The sequence below is a fragment of the Diabrotica undecimpunctata genome, chromosome 7 (assembly GCF_040954645.1).
Source record: "Diabrotica undecimpunctata isolate CICGRU chromosome 7, icDiaUnde3, whole genome shotgun sequence".
Taxonomy (NCBI): Eukaryota; Metazoa; Arthropoda; class Insecta; order Coleoptera; family Chrysomelidae; genus Diabrotica; species Diabrotica undecimpunctata.
Window position 1 is genome coordinate 34783405 of NC_092809.1, and position 18375 is coordinate 34801779.

Here is an 18375-nt window from a genome sequence, read left to right on the forward strand (position 1 = left end):
TATTTTCGACTTTGTTGAATTGTTTTAGGTAGGCCAATTTTTCGTGCTACAATATCAAAAAAAGTCTCTTATTTCTTCTCACAGCAATAAGATTCATGAAATAATCAAACAATCATGAAATAAGATAGCAAAAGAAGGCCAATGAAGATCGACTTGCAGCAGTGTCCTATTTTCGACTGTGTTTCGTATTTAACAGTATAGCAAACTAAACCTGTTCCGAACATGTTACATTAGACGAGATACTGGTTGGGTTTAGAGATAGATGCCCGTTCCTAATGTACATGAAAGCCAATCCAGTCAAGTACGGTATTAAGATCATGTCTTTATGTAACGCAAAAACACACTATTTGGCAAATGCTTTTGTGTATAAAGGTAAAACAAATGATCCTAATCCCCAAAAGCTATCGATACCTACAAAATCAGTACTTCCTTTAGTGGAACCGATTACCAATAGTAACCGAAATATCACTGGTGATAATTGGTTCACCTCAATAGAGCTAGTTGATGAACTAAATAAACTTCAACTTAGCTATGTAGGCACAATACATAAACACAAGATAGAAATTCCTCCACAATTTCAACCAAATAAAAATTTCGAAGTTAATAAGTGTTTATTTGGATTTACACGAGACAATACAATCGTATCATAATATATGTCCCTAAAAAAAAAAGTGTAATTATGTTGTCGTCCATGCATCACGACAAATCTGTTGACCAGGAAAGTAAAAAACCTGATATAATAGCTTTCTACAATTTGTCGAGGCGTTGCGGCAACTGATCAAAAATGTGCATTTTATCGTTCAGGTCGAAGATGCCAGCGATAGCCTTTAGTAATTTGGTATTCCATAATGGATATTGCTATAGTAAACAGTCACATTATTTTTCACGCAGCTAATCCTGGTGTTCACGCCACTATCTATTTTAAGTTTATTTCATGAATTTTTTCCGATGCGACAACGAAGTAGTCTATGCAGATATAATATGTCAAGACGACAGCACAAAAAATACGAGAAACGAGATCGGTGATCCAGCATAGCGAGCGGAACATAATATTTATTAGCGGTCATATATTCATGTATTGTGTTAATTCAAATAAAGCTTTTTTTTCACACTGAGTTTGACTATTTACCAGCGGCACATTCACAGTGCAAATCAAATTACACCTGGGGTTACGAAAAATTTATCGGATTTGATTTAAGAGCTAGCAATCAGTCTTATAAATGAACATTTAGAAGTAAGATTTGCAATGCCAAATTTGTCAATAGAATTATGCTCGATAATTTCCAAAGCATTAGAAAATTGAATTACTCATAAAGATCAGACTAGACCAGAAAGGCCAGGTGTAAGACGTAGATACTACTTGTGTCCCAGAGGTAAGGATAACAAACATTCCACATTTTGGTCAGAATTTTATAGAACCATTTGCAAAACACATTCACTTTAGAGAGTTACCTGTACCATGTGCAAAGAATAGATAAACACTTACAAGTACAACATTTTTGTAGCAATATTTTTTTATATGGTTACTCTATTATGATTTTCTTTTGTGTCAGGTAAGGACGATACTGTTATAAACTACTTTTCAGAAAATGAACCGTTAATTTCAATTTAAGATATTTTTTTTTGTTATAATAATGAGTTATGTTTTTGATCAAAATTTATTTTAAAAGTAATATAATTTTTATTATAGCGTCTTAATTTTTTTGAAATAAAATTTAAGTTTACTTATATAGGTACACATGCATTTATCAAAAATACAAAAAAATATTAAATTTATTTTTATATCTTGTTTAGAGGTTTTTAAAATTCGGGTCATCTATGACCCCACGATAGTAGTTTTGTGGGTGTAAATATACGATAGTAGTTCAGGGTTAAAAAAGTTTGAAAATACTGGGACCGTGATTCCTAATTGTATCTGTACAAACAATATTGCTGTGGTACTAAGAAATTTTGAAAATCAGATCAAGATGTGTTGCCGAAGTGGAAGAAGACTATCTAAATACGCTGTCTCGGATGTTGACCGTCCAATTTGAGAAATATCTCGGCCCAATAGCTGATTTTTTGAAACAAAAGCAACAAGTGCGGCCAAAGTGGTACAATTGTGGTTTGGTAAGCCTCATTCAACGCGATTGCAGACAATGTACAAGATTAAAGGAAAGAAAATCGACCGGCAGGTAATCCCCACAACAGCAACTCAGTTCGGAAAATTACAAGAAGCTGACGTCAAAGGGCCCAGATTGGCTGCTTTGTCCCAAGGCCTCAGATTCTTATTATCCACAATTAGACGAAGTAGTGACAGTTTAGTTGCCGATCACCTTCTCAATGGCCACAGATACAATTTTACCATTGATACTGGGACAAGGTCAGTGATAAGTAAACGTTTCCTGGGTCAGTCATTTATGAGGACAGTATTGAGACCTGCCGTACGGGAAACATTGAGATCTGCCGTACGGGAAACAGCTAACTGGGTGACGAGAACTCCGTAAATTCTCCAAGGTCATCTCTGAGTTGATAGAATCAGTTCGAAGAATATTTCGGTGTTAGAGAGAGACTTTTGAACTTCTCTAAGGCATAGTGCTACAACCAGGTGTATGTGACTCACAACAATACTTTTATGCCTAAAGAATGCGGTCGGAATTTTTAATTGGTTGTCAGTAGAGGAGTTCCTCAATTTTTTTTTATAAAAATTTTGTAATTGTTCAACTGATATCTCGGTATAAGTTTTCTTAGTACTCCAGATATTATTTAGTTTTCTTCTACTTCTACAATTAATATGAATATGACCCAACTAGCTATATGTAGAAGAATATAATTAGGCCAGCTGACAGCAAGGAAGCAAAACATTAACTTGCCTAGTAACATTTTCGTTCTAATAAGGATGACGTAAGATATATTTATATTTTTTTATTAAAAACAATTTTATACAAAATAAATTAATCCTAAAGTGTAAATCCTAAGCTAAGTTGTTAATAAATCTTACAAGAAAGTTGTTATTCAAAACATAACACATTTCAAAATATAATATATATTTTTAACTCAGTTATTAACAACAATTTTATAAACAACAATAAATCCAGGAAGTTTGCAGATAAATTATTGTATAACAAAACGGAAACAAACATATAGTGATAAATTATACAGCAATTAATAAATAGGAAAATATTTCCGTAATTTTGTCGATCAACGGAGAATTTATCTTTATATTTATATGAAAATTCTTTAAATCTCTAAATAACATGTTGCCCTAGATCTTCGAAACTTGACAATCAGATTGCCATGGCGACTTTTATTCATTTAGTATTATGTTTCATATTCGGTTAGGACTGCAAAATTCCCTGAATGAATTGATAAGAAACTGTAGGTTAACAATGAGATGAATTCACATAGAAAAACCTAAAATTGTCTGATTAAATTAAAGGAAAATATGTTCCTTTTGTCCCAGAAATAAATATTGTCAATTGTCCCTTATTTAGATTTTTCCTCTTTGTTGACTTCGCAACCTATCATTATTTACCAAATTGGTAATAACTTATAACACTCTTGTCTAAACCACCAATACTTTAACCTTATTTATTTTGGGAAATATTGTACAAGTGTTTTTTTGCATGATTTTCATTTTGCACTATCTTTTTCTTTCAATGAAGCTCCAAAGTTTACGATTCTGCTTCGATTGACATAGAAGATAAAACCCTCATAGAATATTGCGCATCTATTGCTACTTCACAAATTAATTTTTTCTATGACCTGCCTTTTATTATCTATCTCGCATGATACTACTTAGGACTGTAATGACTAGGATGGTGTAATGATGCTTTTATAGATATCAATAGGTGTGGGTCAGGAAGAAATACGATTTGCTTTCCATAGAATAGGCTTGTCGAATAGACCATCGCTACACTAACATAATCAAATATATCTACCACAATGCCACAACTAGAGTAAGACTAGCTGAACAAGTAACAAATAAATTCTCTATACAGCGAGGAGTACGGCAAGGCGAAACCGTCTATCTAAAGCTATTCACGATGCTTTTAGAACATACTTGTAAAAAGGCAGATTTGAATGAGTGTAGTTATAGTATCAACATAAATGGAGTGAAGCTCAGTCATTTGAGATTCGCAGAGGATATCGCCCTTATACCCGATCGTATCAATGATGCAATAATATTGTTGGAAAAATTATATCTCGCTTCTGTGGAGGTCAGACTCAAGATTAACATGAACAAGACGCAACTAATGACTACTCTGGTGCTAAATCGAAATATTGCTGGATTGAAGGGATATTGTGCAGACTGCATTATATAAGTACTTAGGACATAACATTTGGTTGGGCAGAGATAACCAGACATGTGAGATCCCACGTCGCATAGCTTTAGCCTGAACAGTGCCTGATAAATTAAACTATGTATTTAAATTGGACCTAACCATATGCCTCAAAAGGAAAATCTTTCACCAATGTATGTTACCTGTACTCACTTATTGAGCGGAAACATTATATTTCCAGATGTTGGGTGTCCCTCTGAGAGACCGAATCTCAAACGAAGAAATACGCTGTAGAACAAACAAACAGATGGACAAAACGTATTGTCGACTGGATACTAAGACAGGAAGCACTACGGAGCTGAGGATGCCCACCAATTAGATGGACTGATGACTTAAAGCGTATTAACACTAAATGGATACAAGTCGCACAAGACAAAGACAGATGAAAAGGGCTGAGGGAGACCTATGTCTAGCAGGTAACGAGTACGATTATGATAATGATGATGATAACGTTTTTTTTTTGGATTTCTGCTTCTTTTATTCTCTCTCATTTTCTATTTCTATTGTTTCTTTGTGTTAGCGTTTTTCCCTTTTTTATATTATTTATTTCTAGTCCATTTATTTTGACCGCTTTTAATTACTAAGATAAAAACATGCGATATAGAAAGATACTTTGATTTAATTTCATGGAACAAAGTCATTAACAAAATAAATGATGAAGAAATAGTGGAAACATACGCAGCAAGAAAATAATTGAAATATCAAGCTATAATAATTTAAATGAATGGCATTGATACTAGAATATCAGTTTATCAGATCTCTCCTGAATACGTCAATAACTTCTATTGTATATAAACTAATCTTGAAGACCTATGGTGGTCCAATCTCTTCGATCCGAAATTTATTTGATTGAGAGCATCTTGTCGCAGCAATACGTTACTAGGAACAAATAAGTTAACTAATGCTCCTATTAACAAAAGAAACGCTTGACTAGCTAAGGCCCAAAAGCATCCAAGATTTTTGTTTAGAACGCCTAACGAAATGGTGAATACTACACCCAAGACTTGTGTCATCGCCATCAGGATACCAGAGGTGGTGCTCTCTTCGGCTGGGTATGTCATTTCCATTGCGAATTCGAAACCTACTGGCATGAAAGCTGTGGTAAACAATCTGAAAGAAGAAAATACAGTATAAGCAATAATATAGAATAATGTACTGTATGATAAAATAATTCGTCAAAAAGAGGCATATGTTTGATATTATTATTAAAAACTATCTATGTGAACTGATGGATATTTATTTTTTTCTTATTCTTCTTTTATGTTAGGCTTTGTATCTGTTATTTGTCGTATTTGTGACGTTGACTTTTAAAACATCTTTTTTGTGCTTGGTACCTGTCCCAGTTTGGTTTTAGACATGCTATGGACTCACGAAAGGATTGTACTAACTCAAAGATGTATGGCTGTCCATAAACCATTCTATGTTTGCATCATCGATTACAATAAGGCCTTTCATAAGGTTCGTCACAATCACCTCATACAACTTCTTATAGATAAGAATATAGATAATATTATTAACTCATTTGTATTTTAATCAGGCTGTTGGTCGTTCTCGGCATAGATATCAGAAATGTTTTAATTTTCAATTTCACTGAGTCATTACCGTGCTTCGAAGGGCACGGAGAGCCATCGGTTCCGGCAGGACTAAATGAATAGTTGGGCCACTAGACTTGGACCAGAAGATTACATGAATATAAAATTGATGAATATAAGAAGCCAACAAGCCAGTTGGCTGGGGTACGATTGGCTATAACAACAAACGACTTGTAATCTCTGCACATATCGATTGAGTTTAATATTATTATTAGTATTCACTTATTTAGAGTTAACATTTAAAAACTCACCCCACAGAAGCGCAGCTCAAATACGTCAGCCATTTGATCCTGGATTCTAGGGCGTACATGAAAAAGACGACACTGATGATCGAGAACATGTATATAACTATAGTTATTGTTTTAAACTTGAGAGTTTTGTCCAGTATAATGCTAAATCCAATCGCACCACCCAATCCTGCCAGCACCATACAGCATCCCATCCTACCAACATCGGTGTCAGCATCCTGAAATAAGGAATATGATGTCATTACACAAATATAACTATATAACAATCTACTAATTAAAAAATGTTAAAATATAAACCGAAAATAAGATATTTAGGAAGTTCCTTGGAGTGGATATTTAAGCCGAAACAGGTAGCTAAGGTCTAAATTCTTGAATCAAAAAAAGGATAAGGTATTTATACAAAGATATTTAAATTATTTTTTATTATTCGCTTTTTCCGTCAATTTGCCAAAAAATTTAAAGCTGAAAATTCAAACCATTGTAATTTTGTTTTTCCCTCCCTTCTTTCATGTTAAACGGTCCATATTTGTACATTTCCTGAACCGTTTTCTTAAATATCATTTGTGTTAAATCCTACCGCAACAATTCTTCAAGGCACAAAGGCTTAAGAATTTTGTAAGGCACCAAACGGAAAAATAGTTAAATAATAAGAAGGTTCTAGTAGCAGTAAAGAGAAACTAAATGAAAAATGATTCCTAACTAGGATTACAATCGATAAGAACCTCTTTAATTTCATTATTAAAAAGTCGTTTCTATAACATTTCTATCTATTTAAGTAGCATCTTCGTATATTATATATTTCAACTTATTTACACCCAACAGTTTAAAAGTACGATCTAAAAACGATATATTTTAAATTTTGTATTTTACCTCGAAATACTGAAGGATGAACTGGTTTAGAAGTGTAGATACAGCTGAATAAACGCCAATGTTAATACCATAAGCGACCATGAGTATCACGAACGGTTTGTTTAAAAATAAGTCTTTCAGCGAACTGAAGAAAACCTTGTTTTGGAAATCTTCTTTGGAGTCTCGGATTTTGGCTTGTATTATACTAGGAGGTACTGGAGGTTCGTTAGGAAAATCTAAAATAAAACAAATGTTACTGAAATATCTAATAAATCGTTCCACAATGATGTTTCAATATTTATATTTGTGTGTGATTTTTAATAATACTATCCATTTGAGGTTGAACATACCGAGTAAATGATATAGTACCCTGAGAAGGAATAAAAATAAAATGGGGAAGAAATATCCTAATTTTAGAATGTATCAAAATCGATTTTAAGTATGCTACACCAAAGTTGTTTCAGTCTTTGACTATATAAAATAATCACTTACATGATGTTAGAGATACAATTTCCTTTAATGCTTTAAAAACTGCCTTAACAAGTTTTCACTTGTGATGAAAGTGGTCTGTTTTCGAAAAAAATGTTAAACAGAACTTTAAAATTCAAAAAGAAAAGAAGAGAAGAGAAAGGACACACATAAAAAGGAAACAAATAAACAAATTTGGGTAATTAGATATTTTAAACAAACCAACTGAAAAGTTGTCTTCGACTTCAGTGTAAACAGTTTATAGAAAATAATCTGCCTCCTCTTTAGAGACAAAAATATTAATTTTACTAAAAAGTCATTACTAATAATAATAATGGAAAAGTATTTTGTCTACGTTGCTTTTCGTCTTTGGTACATAAAGTACTTAAATTACAGAGACTAATAGTTTTCCTGAAGAAGAGACCTATAAACCTAGGGAAAAGCTAAGATGCACACAGACGTGAATTATCAAAAAACACGGACCAAACCCAGAAGACTAATAGACCTGGAACGATTTTAACAAGACACTCTGATACAGGTATCTTTTTACTGTTTTTGATAAAATTGGTGATAAAAATATATAGTAAAAAAATTATGCAAAAGGTTATAAGTCATTTTTTACTGATAAAGAATATATAAACCATGTAAGATCGCTATTTAATTTTAAATACTAAAGGCGAATACCGGTAAGTAGAAAATCATTTAAAATGAGAGTTTATTAAGTTATTTTTGTTAATTTTTTACTTAATTATTACAAAAATAGCTCCAAAAGTAGATTTTTTTGGATATTATTAATAGTTTCTCTAAAATGCATAAAAAACTGTAATTTCGCGGGATAATAAGGACAATACCACACGTATTCAGCTACAAAAATTTTAAGCAGTTTCACATAATGGTTATTGCAAAATTGAAATTATTTATTCCAGAAAGCTTTTATGTACGTTATTACGTAGATAATATCAAAAAATGTCAAAAAATAAATCGATTTTTCTGAAAATACAAGACCTATATAACCCCTTAAAAAGTTTATGTTAAATATTGTAAAATAGGTTAATAAAATTACTGTGATTTTAATCTTAAAAATTCACACTATTTCAAAAACTGAATTCATAACTTAAAATTTTAGACAATTCGCAATATCTCCTGTTCTAATCAACGAAAATTGATGTTTATTTTTGATTTGAGGTAACTCTTTGCATAGATTATAAATATACAATTTATTTATTTACGCGAGTATTTTGTTTAAACAATTTAAAATCAATATTTTTTGTGCAAAATTATTATTACTAGAAAAGGCTATGAATATGATAGATAACTTAAATATTTATGTATTATCGTTATCAATAATATCTTTTAACAATAAATTTTATAAAAAATTGTTGTAAACTTTGTATAATTATACACAAAACTTAATTTTAGTAGTTTTATTTATAACAATTCATTTGTTTAAAATGTATTCGTAATATTTTGAAGTCAAGAAAAATAATTGTAAAAATAATAAGCATAACTCAAGAAAAATTAACACGTATAGATTTCATTTTCAAATAAAAAGTTAATTTTTTTTAAGTATTTATTCTAATTGTTTAAAAAAATTACTGGGTTGAATAAATAATGCACAAATTATACAATTACATTTTTATAATCTATGTAACGTCCATTAAAAAAATCAATTTTGTTGATTAGAACAGATATTGCATCTTTTATAAATTTAGAGTTATGAATTTAGTTTCTGAAATATAGTATACCCTTGATACTCCGACGTTTTGCAATCCGATACGCTCGCTAGTCCGACGCACCTCTCGTCAAGGTCGCCTCCGTGTCTGCTTGTACTGAAACCTTTCGCGATATGAATCTCATTCTTACTGGATGCTTCATTTCGTGTGTTTTCCGTGAGCAGTTTGGTTGGATAGGGTTTTTAGATACAGTAATTATTTAGATACAGATACAAGTTCAAAACGAAAGCACAAAACGCTGACTATAAAAGATAAATGGGATATTATTAAGAGATGCGAGTGTGGTGAAACTCCGACTGCGGTATCTAGATTCTATGATATTGGACGAGCTACAGTATACGACATTATGAAAAACAAAGACAAAATCGAAAATTTTATGAAATCTGTAGAGAATGATTTTAAGGACAGAAAAACCCTTAAAATGAGTGAATTTCCTGATGTTGAAGAAGCTCTGCACATCTGGTTTAAGCAGCAACGAAGCAGACACGCTCCTTTTTTAAATGACATTAAAAAAAGTTCTTTTATCAGAAACTTACAAAGCAAACTGATTTTCGTGCTACTCAAGGTTAGTTCGAAAGAAAAACGGTACGGAATACGATTTTTGCAGATGAGTGGAAAGAAGTTGAATGCAGATGAGTCTGAGATATCTGAATTTATTCAGAATTTGAGCAAAAAGATGACCTAATTAGACTTAATTCCTGAACAACAAAGGTATCATCCCAGAAACAACTTATTGTATTCTTTCATATCTGCAACCCTGTTATTCCTTCTAACAAAGAGAATAAAAATTCTTCTTCTTCTTAACATGCCATACACCAAAGTGCGTAGGCGAGTATCTCATTACTAGAATTCTGTTCTTGGCGGCGTGACACAGCTCGCCTGTATTGTGTATTCCTGTCCATTCTTTAATATTCCTTAACCAGGATAATTGTTTGCGGCCGGCTCCTCTCCTACCTTCGATCTTCCCTTGTAGGATTAACTGTGGTATTTCATATTTTGCTCCTCTCAATATGTGCCCAAGGTAACCAATCTTGCGTTTTTTAATTAATTCAAAGAGTTCTCTTTCCACGCCGGCTCTCTTAAGGACGTCATCGTTTCGAACTCTATCCACCCAAGGTATGCGCACCATTCTTCTCAATGACCACTATAATGACCACTAATGACAATAAAAATTCTAAACCCCTCATAAAAAGAAAAAAGCTCACAACTTTCGATAGGAATCAACTCAAGGTATGGCTAAATATAAATGCAAACTATCCCCCATGGACAAGCAACCCATTAACTATTTACTCTACATTTACAAAGTATCTTAAATCAACTAAAAATTCCACAATAATTAAACATCTATTGATGGAAATTCTAGACCACTCTCCTAACTATTTGCAAATCTTTATTGATACTTCTAAAACTCCCAATGGTCACGCTGCTGCCTACTACTGTAAAGAAAATTCTTATAGCGTATCGATATCATCAAACTGTAATATACTCACAGGCGAGGTCACAGATATTTTGGAAGCCCTAATCTTCTTCAATAAGAGTAGAACGATGAAGTGCTTTATTATAACAGACTCATTAAATGCATTACTGGGATTGAAATAAATATATACCAACAACCCCATTTTAAAGACTATAAAAAACAAACTAGAAACATTCGGATTATTAGAAAAGGAAGCGGTTTTTATTTGGGTACCTTCACATACAGGTATCTACGGAAATGAAAAAGCAGATCAAGTGACAAAAGTCGAATGGGCTCCAATCATACTGAAAAGTTGGAAACATTCAATCTAAAGAACCTGGTTAAAATCCACTCTACTAGTACATGGCAAAATCATTGGGAAAAATTAAAATAAATCTGTCCCTTCAAATAGAAAAAACCAAGTTATTATTCGTCCAAGATTTGGCCATACTGCCTTAACACACAAATACTTAATAACAGAAGAACCACTACGAATCTGCTCCAGCTGCTCTGATCCATTGACCGTAAAACATGTCCTACTTGATTTTCCGCAATTCATGGAAGAAAGAAAATCACACGAATGCGTTAAAATAGTTCTCACCAAAAAAATCTTAACAGTGTTAACCTATTTAAAAGATATCCGGTTATTCAATTCTATTTAAAGTAATATTTCTTCTGTTTGTTATATCCACTAATGAACCTGCGCGGTTGATATGGTTTTGTGTTTTTTATAAAAAAAGTAACTTCCCACATGTTAATGGGAGTTATTTTAAATGTTTATAAACTTCAAATCATAGTACTTTTCAAACCTATTGTACAACATTTAACATAAACTATTTAATCGTTAAATGATTTAATTTGATAATATAAGCTTTCTCTTCAATTTAGTGCTTTTAGAATTCATGTAGACCTGTGTGTAATAACGTTTTAGATAGAAGCTTTTTTAGATAAACAATTCCAATTTTGCAATAATCATTACGAGAAACTTCTTAAAATTTTTATTGCTAAATACATGTGATATTCTTTGAATTATCATGCGAAATTAAAGTTTTTTGTGCATTATTAGATAAGTTAGTGATGATTTTAAAAAAATCCACTTGTGGAGCTATGTTTGCAATAATTACGCAAAAAATTAACAAAAATAACCTTAAAAACTTTCATTTTAAAGGATTTTTTTATGTTTTTTAGTAAAATTATGTCAGTTTCCCATATATTTAATTTGTTTGCAGAATATTAGATATATCCATAAAATTAGAAGAAAATACTTACAACATAAGACGGCAGTGGTCACTGGTGTTGCTATTAAAACTAGCAACCAAGTTAAGTTTCTTAGTCCTTCACCTATCGTTTCAGGACTGTCATGGTTATTTACTATCATCGAAGGAAAAATGTATCCCAAAGCTACTCCAATTTGGGATCCAAATACTCCGAGAGAGCATGCTATTGTGACCTGAAAATTTCAATAAGTTACGAAAAGATTATACCATTTTTCAAAGTAAAAACGTTGTTACTTGTAATTAAAATTTCCAGAACTCAACCCTAGAGTTCAACTTTTTCTAACACAGCTAATAATACGACACCCATACGGAACTGCTCGATCTTTCATAGGCGCTCATATGGTATAATAATCAAAAAAATGTAATCATGATTATATTCAAAATTTTACTATTATATTGATTAAATAACCAAAAACGTTTGTTATTATTAATAATATAAATTTTATGAAATAACTGTTAAAGTTTAATACTCCACAAAATAATAATTTTAATTGAATAGATTAGACAATCGTACGCCATTGATACGGGAATACTACAAATAGCACTGACATTTCAGCGTTTGGCAAAATTATGTAAAGTGTTGCCTCTTTTTAGAGTAACATTTTTGTTTATGTTTTGATTTCTTACACAATTTGATCACAATATATATATTATATATTATAAATTGTATTTATAAATGCGTATTAAATTTAGCTTAATAACTTTAAAATCTAATTATTGTTGTGTATTGTGATTGTGCTATGCCAAAACATCTAAATAGGGACGTTTTTACTATTAATGCTCTAAAAGAGGTAAGTTTAAAATTTAGAATATATAATTTTGTATTAAAATGTTTTCTAGTGTATTTTAGTGTAATGCAGTAGTCTTAAAACTAAGTGTATCTACTGTTAATAGTATTTCTCAAGCTGATAAAAATACCAAACTTTTAAAATCAATTTTGAAAGTGTGATTATTTCCTTTATTTTAAAAATCTAATTGATTAGTGTATTGTATTCTGAAATAGTTGATATTTTAAAAATTTCTCACTTATTAACTATTCTGATGTTTTGGCAACGCTGTAGGGTTGTGACGACGTAAATCTTGGATGACGTGCACTCATTTTTATATGAAAAATTCTATATCAATATTTATAGAAATATATTTAGCTGTAAACTAGAGAAGATGGAAATCAGTCGATAAATGAATCGATTTAAAAATAGTACCCTTCTTTACATATTGTTCTAATTATAAAGTATTGCATTGAATCTCCGATCAAAAAAGAAAGCTGTAAAGAATTATATGAGCATTTTACCAATTAATAACATAAGTAGGTAGCTAAGTGGTTATAACAATATTTGTACTATTTTTTAACGACGGCCATTACAGTTATATATTCATGGATTCTACAGTATTCACTGCCTTCCCTTGCTCAACCGTTTCCATCTCTCTCTGTTGTCCCATTCTCCATCGTTTAGGCCTCTCTTACTCATGGCGTCGTCTACTTCGTTCCTCCAGGATTTTCGGGGTCGTCCTCTTTTCCTCCTTCCTATGGAGCTCCATTCGGTTATTATCTTTATCCATCTGCTGTCCATCTGCTAGTTCTTCTTACATGTCCATACCACTTTGGTCTTTTTTGTTTTATATACGTTAGTATGTCTGTTTCTATTAATGTTATTTGCTTTATTTCGTCATTACTTCTCCTATTAATTCTTGTTACTCTGCAGCATCTTCGCAAGCATTCCATCTCTGTTGCTACTATCTTACTGCTATTTTTCTTGTTTATGATCCAATTTTCAGCCCCATATGTCATAATACTTCGCACTAATGTTTTATAAATCTGTGTTTTTGTCTTCATATTTAGGTGTCTATCCCACCATACTGAGTTAAGTTGTCGGATTGCTGTTCTTGTTTATCCTAATCTATGTGTAATTTCTTCCTCTGTTGTTGCCTTTTTCGTGATTATAAACCCCAAGTATTTGAAGTTATCCTTTCCTTTGATTGTTACGTTGTCATCAATCTGTAGATCTTCTATGTCTTCTTCACTTGTAGATAGGTACTCTGTTTTCGCGAGGTTAATATCTAGGCCAGCCTTGGTATATTCTTCTTGTAGTTTCTTCATCATGTAGCTGAGGTCGTCTTGGTCTTGTGCAATCACTACTTGATCGTCTGGAAAGCTTAACGTATATAGGTATTCGTTCTGTACCGGCACTTACAGTTACACTTACTTATTTAAACGGAGAGGGAACTCAGATACAGGTGCGTTGTGTCAGCCGATATTTTTGAAGCTAAGCTTCTGTACTGGCGTTGTATTAATTTTTTTCTCTATCGATTCACTACTCTCGATCAGTTCGTTTCTAGTCATCATATATTTACTCTAAGCAGGTTGAAATTAAAAATTTCATAAAAAATAACTAACAAAATACAGTCATCAAATGAAAGGTAAAAAATTAAAAGATATTTGTCATCTAAAATATTGGATTCATAACGATTGTCAAAATTTAATAAGTCATAAATGTCATCCAATTAATAACAACATTGAATCATCTCAAATTTTTATAATAATTGTTGGTTTAAAATAATTTCATATAAATACAATTATTATTATTAAATTATATTAATTATTAAATGATATGTATTATACATATAATATTTGGCCTGAATTTGACAGGTATGTCATAAGTAAACAACGTTTACATTGTTAATACTATAACAGGTGGCGTTAGGAGCAAATATAATAATTTATTGAATTTGTTTAAAATTTAAAAAATAAATAAATAACAAAATTATTTAATTTAATTTTAAATATATTATTTAAATTTTAAAAATACAAAAAACATAGTATAAAGCTCCGCTCTAGTTTACAGTACCGCCTACAGTTCCACTCTTTTTAAAAAAATTTGTTATTTTTAAATATGTTATTTAGTTTATATAATAATAAAATTTATTACCAAACGATATATATTTATATTTTCATTGTGTCATATAAACAGTGTCGGATTTTTACAATTATCAGTTCGACTATTGCATTAAAGTGCGATAAAAAGAGTTTTAAAAAGAGTATTAAAACGTTTTCATATTTATACAGTCACAGCGGAAGAGTCCATTTGAGTACTCAACGAGGGAGTGGCCGTTAGGTTAACTGATCATAATTTGTTATTTTGAGTTTTGAAATGTTTCATAATTTTTTGATATAACAAATATTACATAAACGATGTGGAATTAATCTAATATTTGCAAAATTTTGGATTAATTAAAGAACAATTTATGTGCTGTCAGGCAAGAAGACTGGTACAAATACAACCATGGTTTTTGGTGCAGTAAATATAAGAAGATGTATTCCATATGCATCGGTACATTGTTTAAAGGACTGCAACTACCCGTCAGAACGGTATTTTATATAACGTGATTTGGGCAGATCGGCCAGTTAAAAGTGGCGCAGAATTAATAAAAAAAAATAAATATAAAAATTACTTTATTTAATTTTAAAAATATTGTTTAAATTTTAAAAATACAGAAACCGTAGTACGAACCTTCGTACTAGTCTACAGTACCTCCTGCTGTACCACTTTTTTTTAATCTATATAATGAATTTGTCACGAGAAAGTCTCTAGAGAGGTGGGCTGATGGAGTAAGGGTGACTGTAAGGAAAATATATTAAGATTGGTAGGTGACACTATATTAATGGAAGCAACAGAACAACAAATGTTGGATCTTTTCCAAATAGTTCGAAAGCAAGAAATTTGCCTACAATTAATAAAAACAAAACAAAAATTATGATAGTAGACATACCTTATAGACCATTTACACCAGTATGTTTTGATAGATAGCTTCAATGACTGATGTTCTATGCTTACTAATAATGAACTTTCTTACGGGTATGAGTACTTACTTCTCTAGTGCTGAACCAAACAGCTGCTAACTTTGAAGGGAGACAGGCAACAAGAACATTCGAGATGGCGAGAATGGTTTGTCCGATTACTATCACGTAAAATCTATCACGATGGAAAGAAAACAGTTTTAGGCTAGTTCCCAAAAAGGTCAGGCAGCATCCTAGAACGCCAGCTGCTCTAAGCCCCTAGAAAAATAATAAAAACTACTAAAATAAACGATAAATATTTATATGAAATAATTAATTGAAAAAATATGCAACTGCACAAAAAGAAACTAACAGAAGTTAAAAAAGAGAGTTTGTATTTAAACAAGCACAAACTTCTGGTTTTATTTAGGAAAGATTCTGAATCATTTATGTATAAGACTGTCGAAGATATTCCTATTTTTCCAGTACCTAATCTCTAGGTTGCTGTCTATTGCGTTGGCTAGATAACCATCGATCTAGTTTATTTGTTGTTGTTTTTCGTTATAATATTATTGCCTTTATCGACGTTTACACCGATTTAGTTTTTTCTCATTTGTTATTTTCCTATAGATCTTCTTGACACTTTAGTTTTGATCCCTGGAGGAACTGTAGTGGTGATGGTAGCGTGTATGGTCCATCTTTATAGACTTCTGTCTCTAGTTATTTCTATTACATCGCTTACATCGCATCGTTTATAGGTCTTTTGCAACTTTTTGTGATCTGGATCTGGGTTTTGTGGTCTGGTTGTTGGAGATCTTCCTCGTGATCTTCGGCCTTCTACCTTTCCTTGAATGATAACTATTTCCATATTGGCTATGTACTGACCTCATGACATGGCCAAAATATTTTAATTGTTGCGTTATATTTATTATTTATATATAACAAAAGTCTGATAAAAATCAGTTGATACTAGAATCACCAAAAATGTATTGGTTGTCACGAATATATCTTAAAGTTTTGTCCAGTGCCTCAAATGACCTCTTGTGGGCCATCTTGCTCTCTAATTAATTTGCATACCTGTAAAATCTCCGCCACTGAACTATTTTTGGCATCCGCCTTCAAAAAAGTTGCAGCTGTTCCAGATGAAGCCAACGCTAGGGCTATTTGATTTAACGATTTGATTCACACCAATTCTCGAATTTGAGTTCAAGTTGAGACTCGAATTAAATACAAACGCAAACGTCTACATTAATTTTTGTTTTCTTTCTTACTCGACGAAATGAGTAGAAAAATGAGGGTGATTTATATGGGTAAATTGTTGATGCATAGTGGAATATAAATATTTCCAGTATCGCTCTGAATGGCTTGTTTAAGCCATTATATATATATATATATATATATATATATATATATATATATATATATATATATATATATATGATGCATAGTGGAATATAAATATTTCCAGTATCGCTCTGAATGGCTTGTTTAAGCCATTATATATATATATATATATATATATATATATATATATATATATATATATATATATATATATATATATATATATATCCCGCTAGTTCACTACAAAATTATTTGTTTGTGTTTCCAAAGCAAACATGGATGGAAGAGGTAAAAAAATCAATGAATTCCAAAGAACATAGTCACAGATCATGGAACCACTGATGTAAATAGAAATTGGACATCGGGTAATGTCAAAGAACGTTCTAAATAGATTGTATGTATGTATAAAAACCTACCTGTTTGTCGATAATATAGGAAGCCGGCACCACTAGCAACGGATAGATAGCGTTGTACGCTATGGATGTCCAATCCACCACCATGCTGTTAACACCATAGTACTCCACCACTAGATTGGTAATGCTGGAATAACAAATCCACTGAAACGACCCAAGGGCGTTGTAGATCATGTACATCAACAAAATAAACCAACGTCTTTTGTACGTTCTTAGTTTCGGACTGTCTCCTTCTTCAATAAGCGCCCCATGAGACTCTTCTCTTTTTTCCATTGCCATTTGAAAATACGATCCCCGCGTTTCTTCTGTTCTTTTTGTCGTATAGACAAAATATCATATTAAATTTTTTTTGTAAAATCAACTGGAAAATGCTCTATATATTAAAATGGATTGTTTGTTTAAACGTTGATAAGTATACATACACATATACATACGGGATGGATCTATTTATTTTTATTTCCAATTTTTTATTTTTAAAATTGCAATCTTGTTTTATTTGTTAGTTATATCTTAGTTATACATCTTTTTTAAACCGTTCTATATGTCCCTAATTACATTGATGTAAAGTTTTTTACACTTTTAATATTGTACTCTTTTATTATTAGTTTTTGAAGTTGCTTATTACATGTTGTTCTACTTGTATGTTCTTAATCCTTCATCATCATTAGCCGTTTTGAGTCCTCTGCTGAACATAAGCCTAGCGAAAATAATTCCATTGCATCCGATCTTGAGCACCTTAAATCCAATTGTGCTGGATGCGCTTGGTATCGTCTGACAACCTTGTTGAAGGACGTCATCTATTACGATAAGCATCGTGTCTAGGTCTCCATGCTGAAATTTTCTTGGTCCATCTTTATTCTCTGACTCTGGTAACATATCTCTCTTGTTGGTGAAAATC

The 18375-nt window shown here is 31.6% G+C and overlaps 1 protein-coding gene across 1 annotated transcript; it reads right to left on the bottom strand.

The window, feature by feature from the left end:
* Positions 1 to 2923: 2923 nt before the first annotated feature.
* On the bottom strand, positions 2924 to 17822 carry LOC140445178 (uncharacterized MFS-type transporter C09D4.1-like). Its single transcript, XM_072537052.1, has 6 exons — positions 17481 to 17822; positions 15814 to 15999; positions 11938 to 12118; positions 7033 to 7247; positions 6166 to 6380; positions 2924 to 5432 (listed from the first exon to the last, which is right to left on the bottom strand). Exons 1-6 carry the CDS (start codon positions 17754 to 17756, stop codon positions 5105 to 5107), a joined length of 1401 nt encoding a protein of 466 aa, XP_072393153.1. The 5' UTR covers positions 17757 to 17822; the 3' UTR covers positions 2924 to 5104.
* Positions 17823 to 18375: the final 553 nt, after the last annotated feature.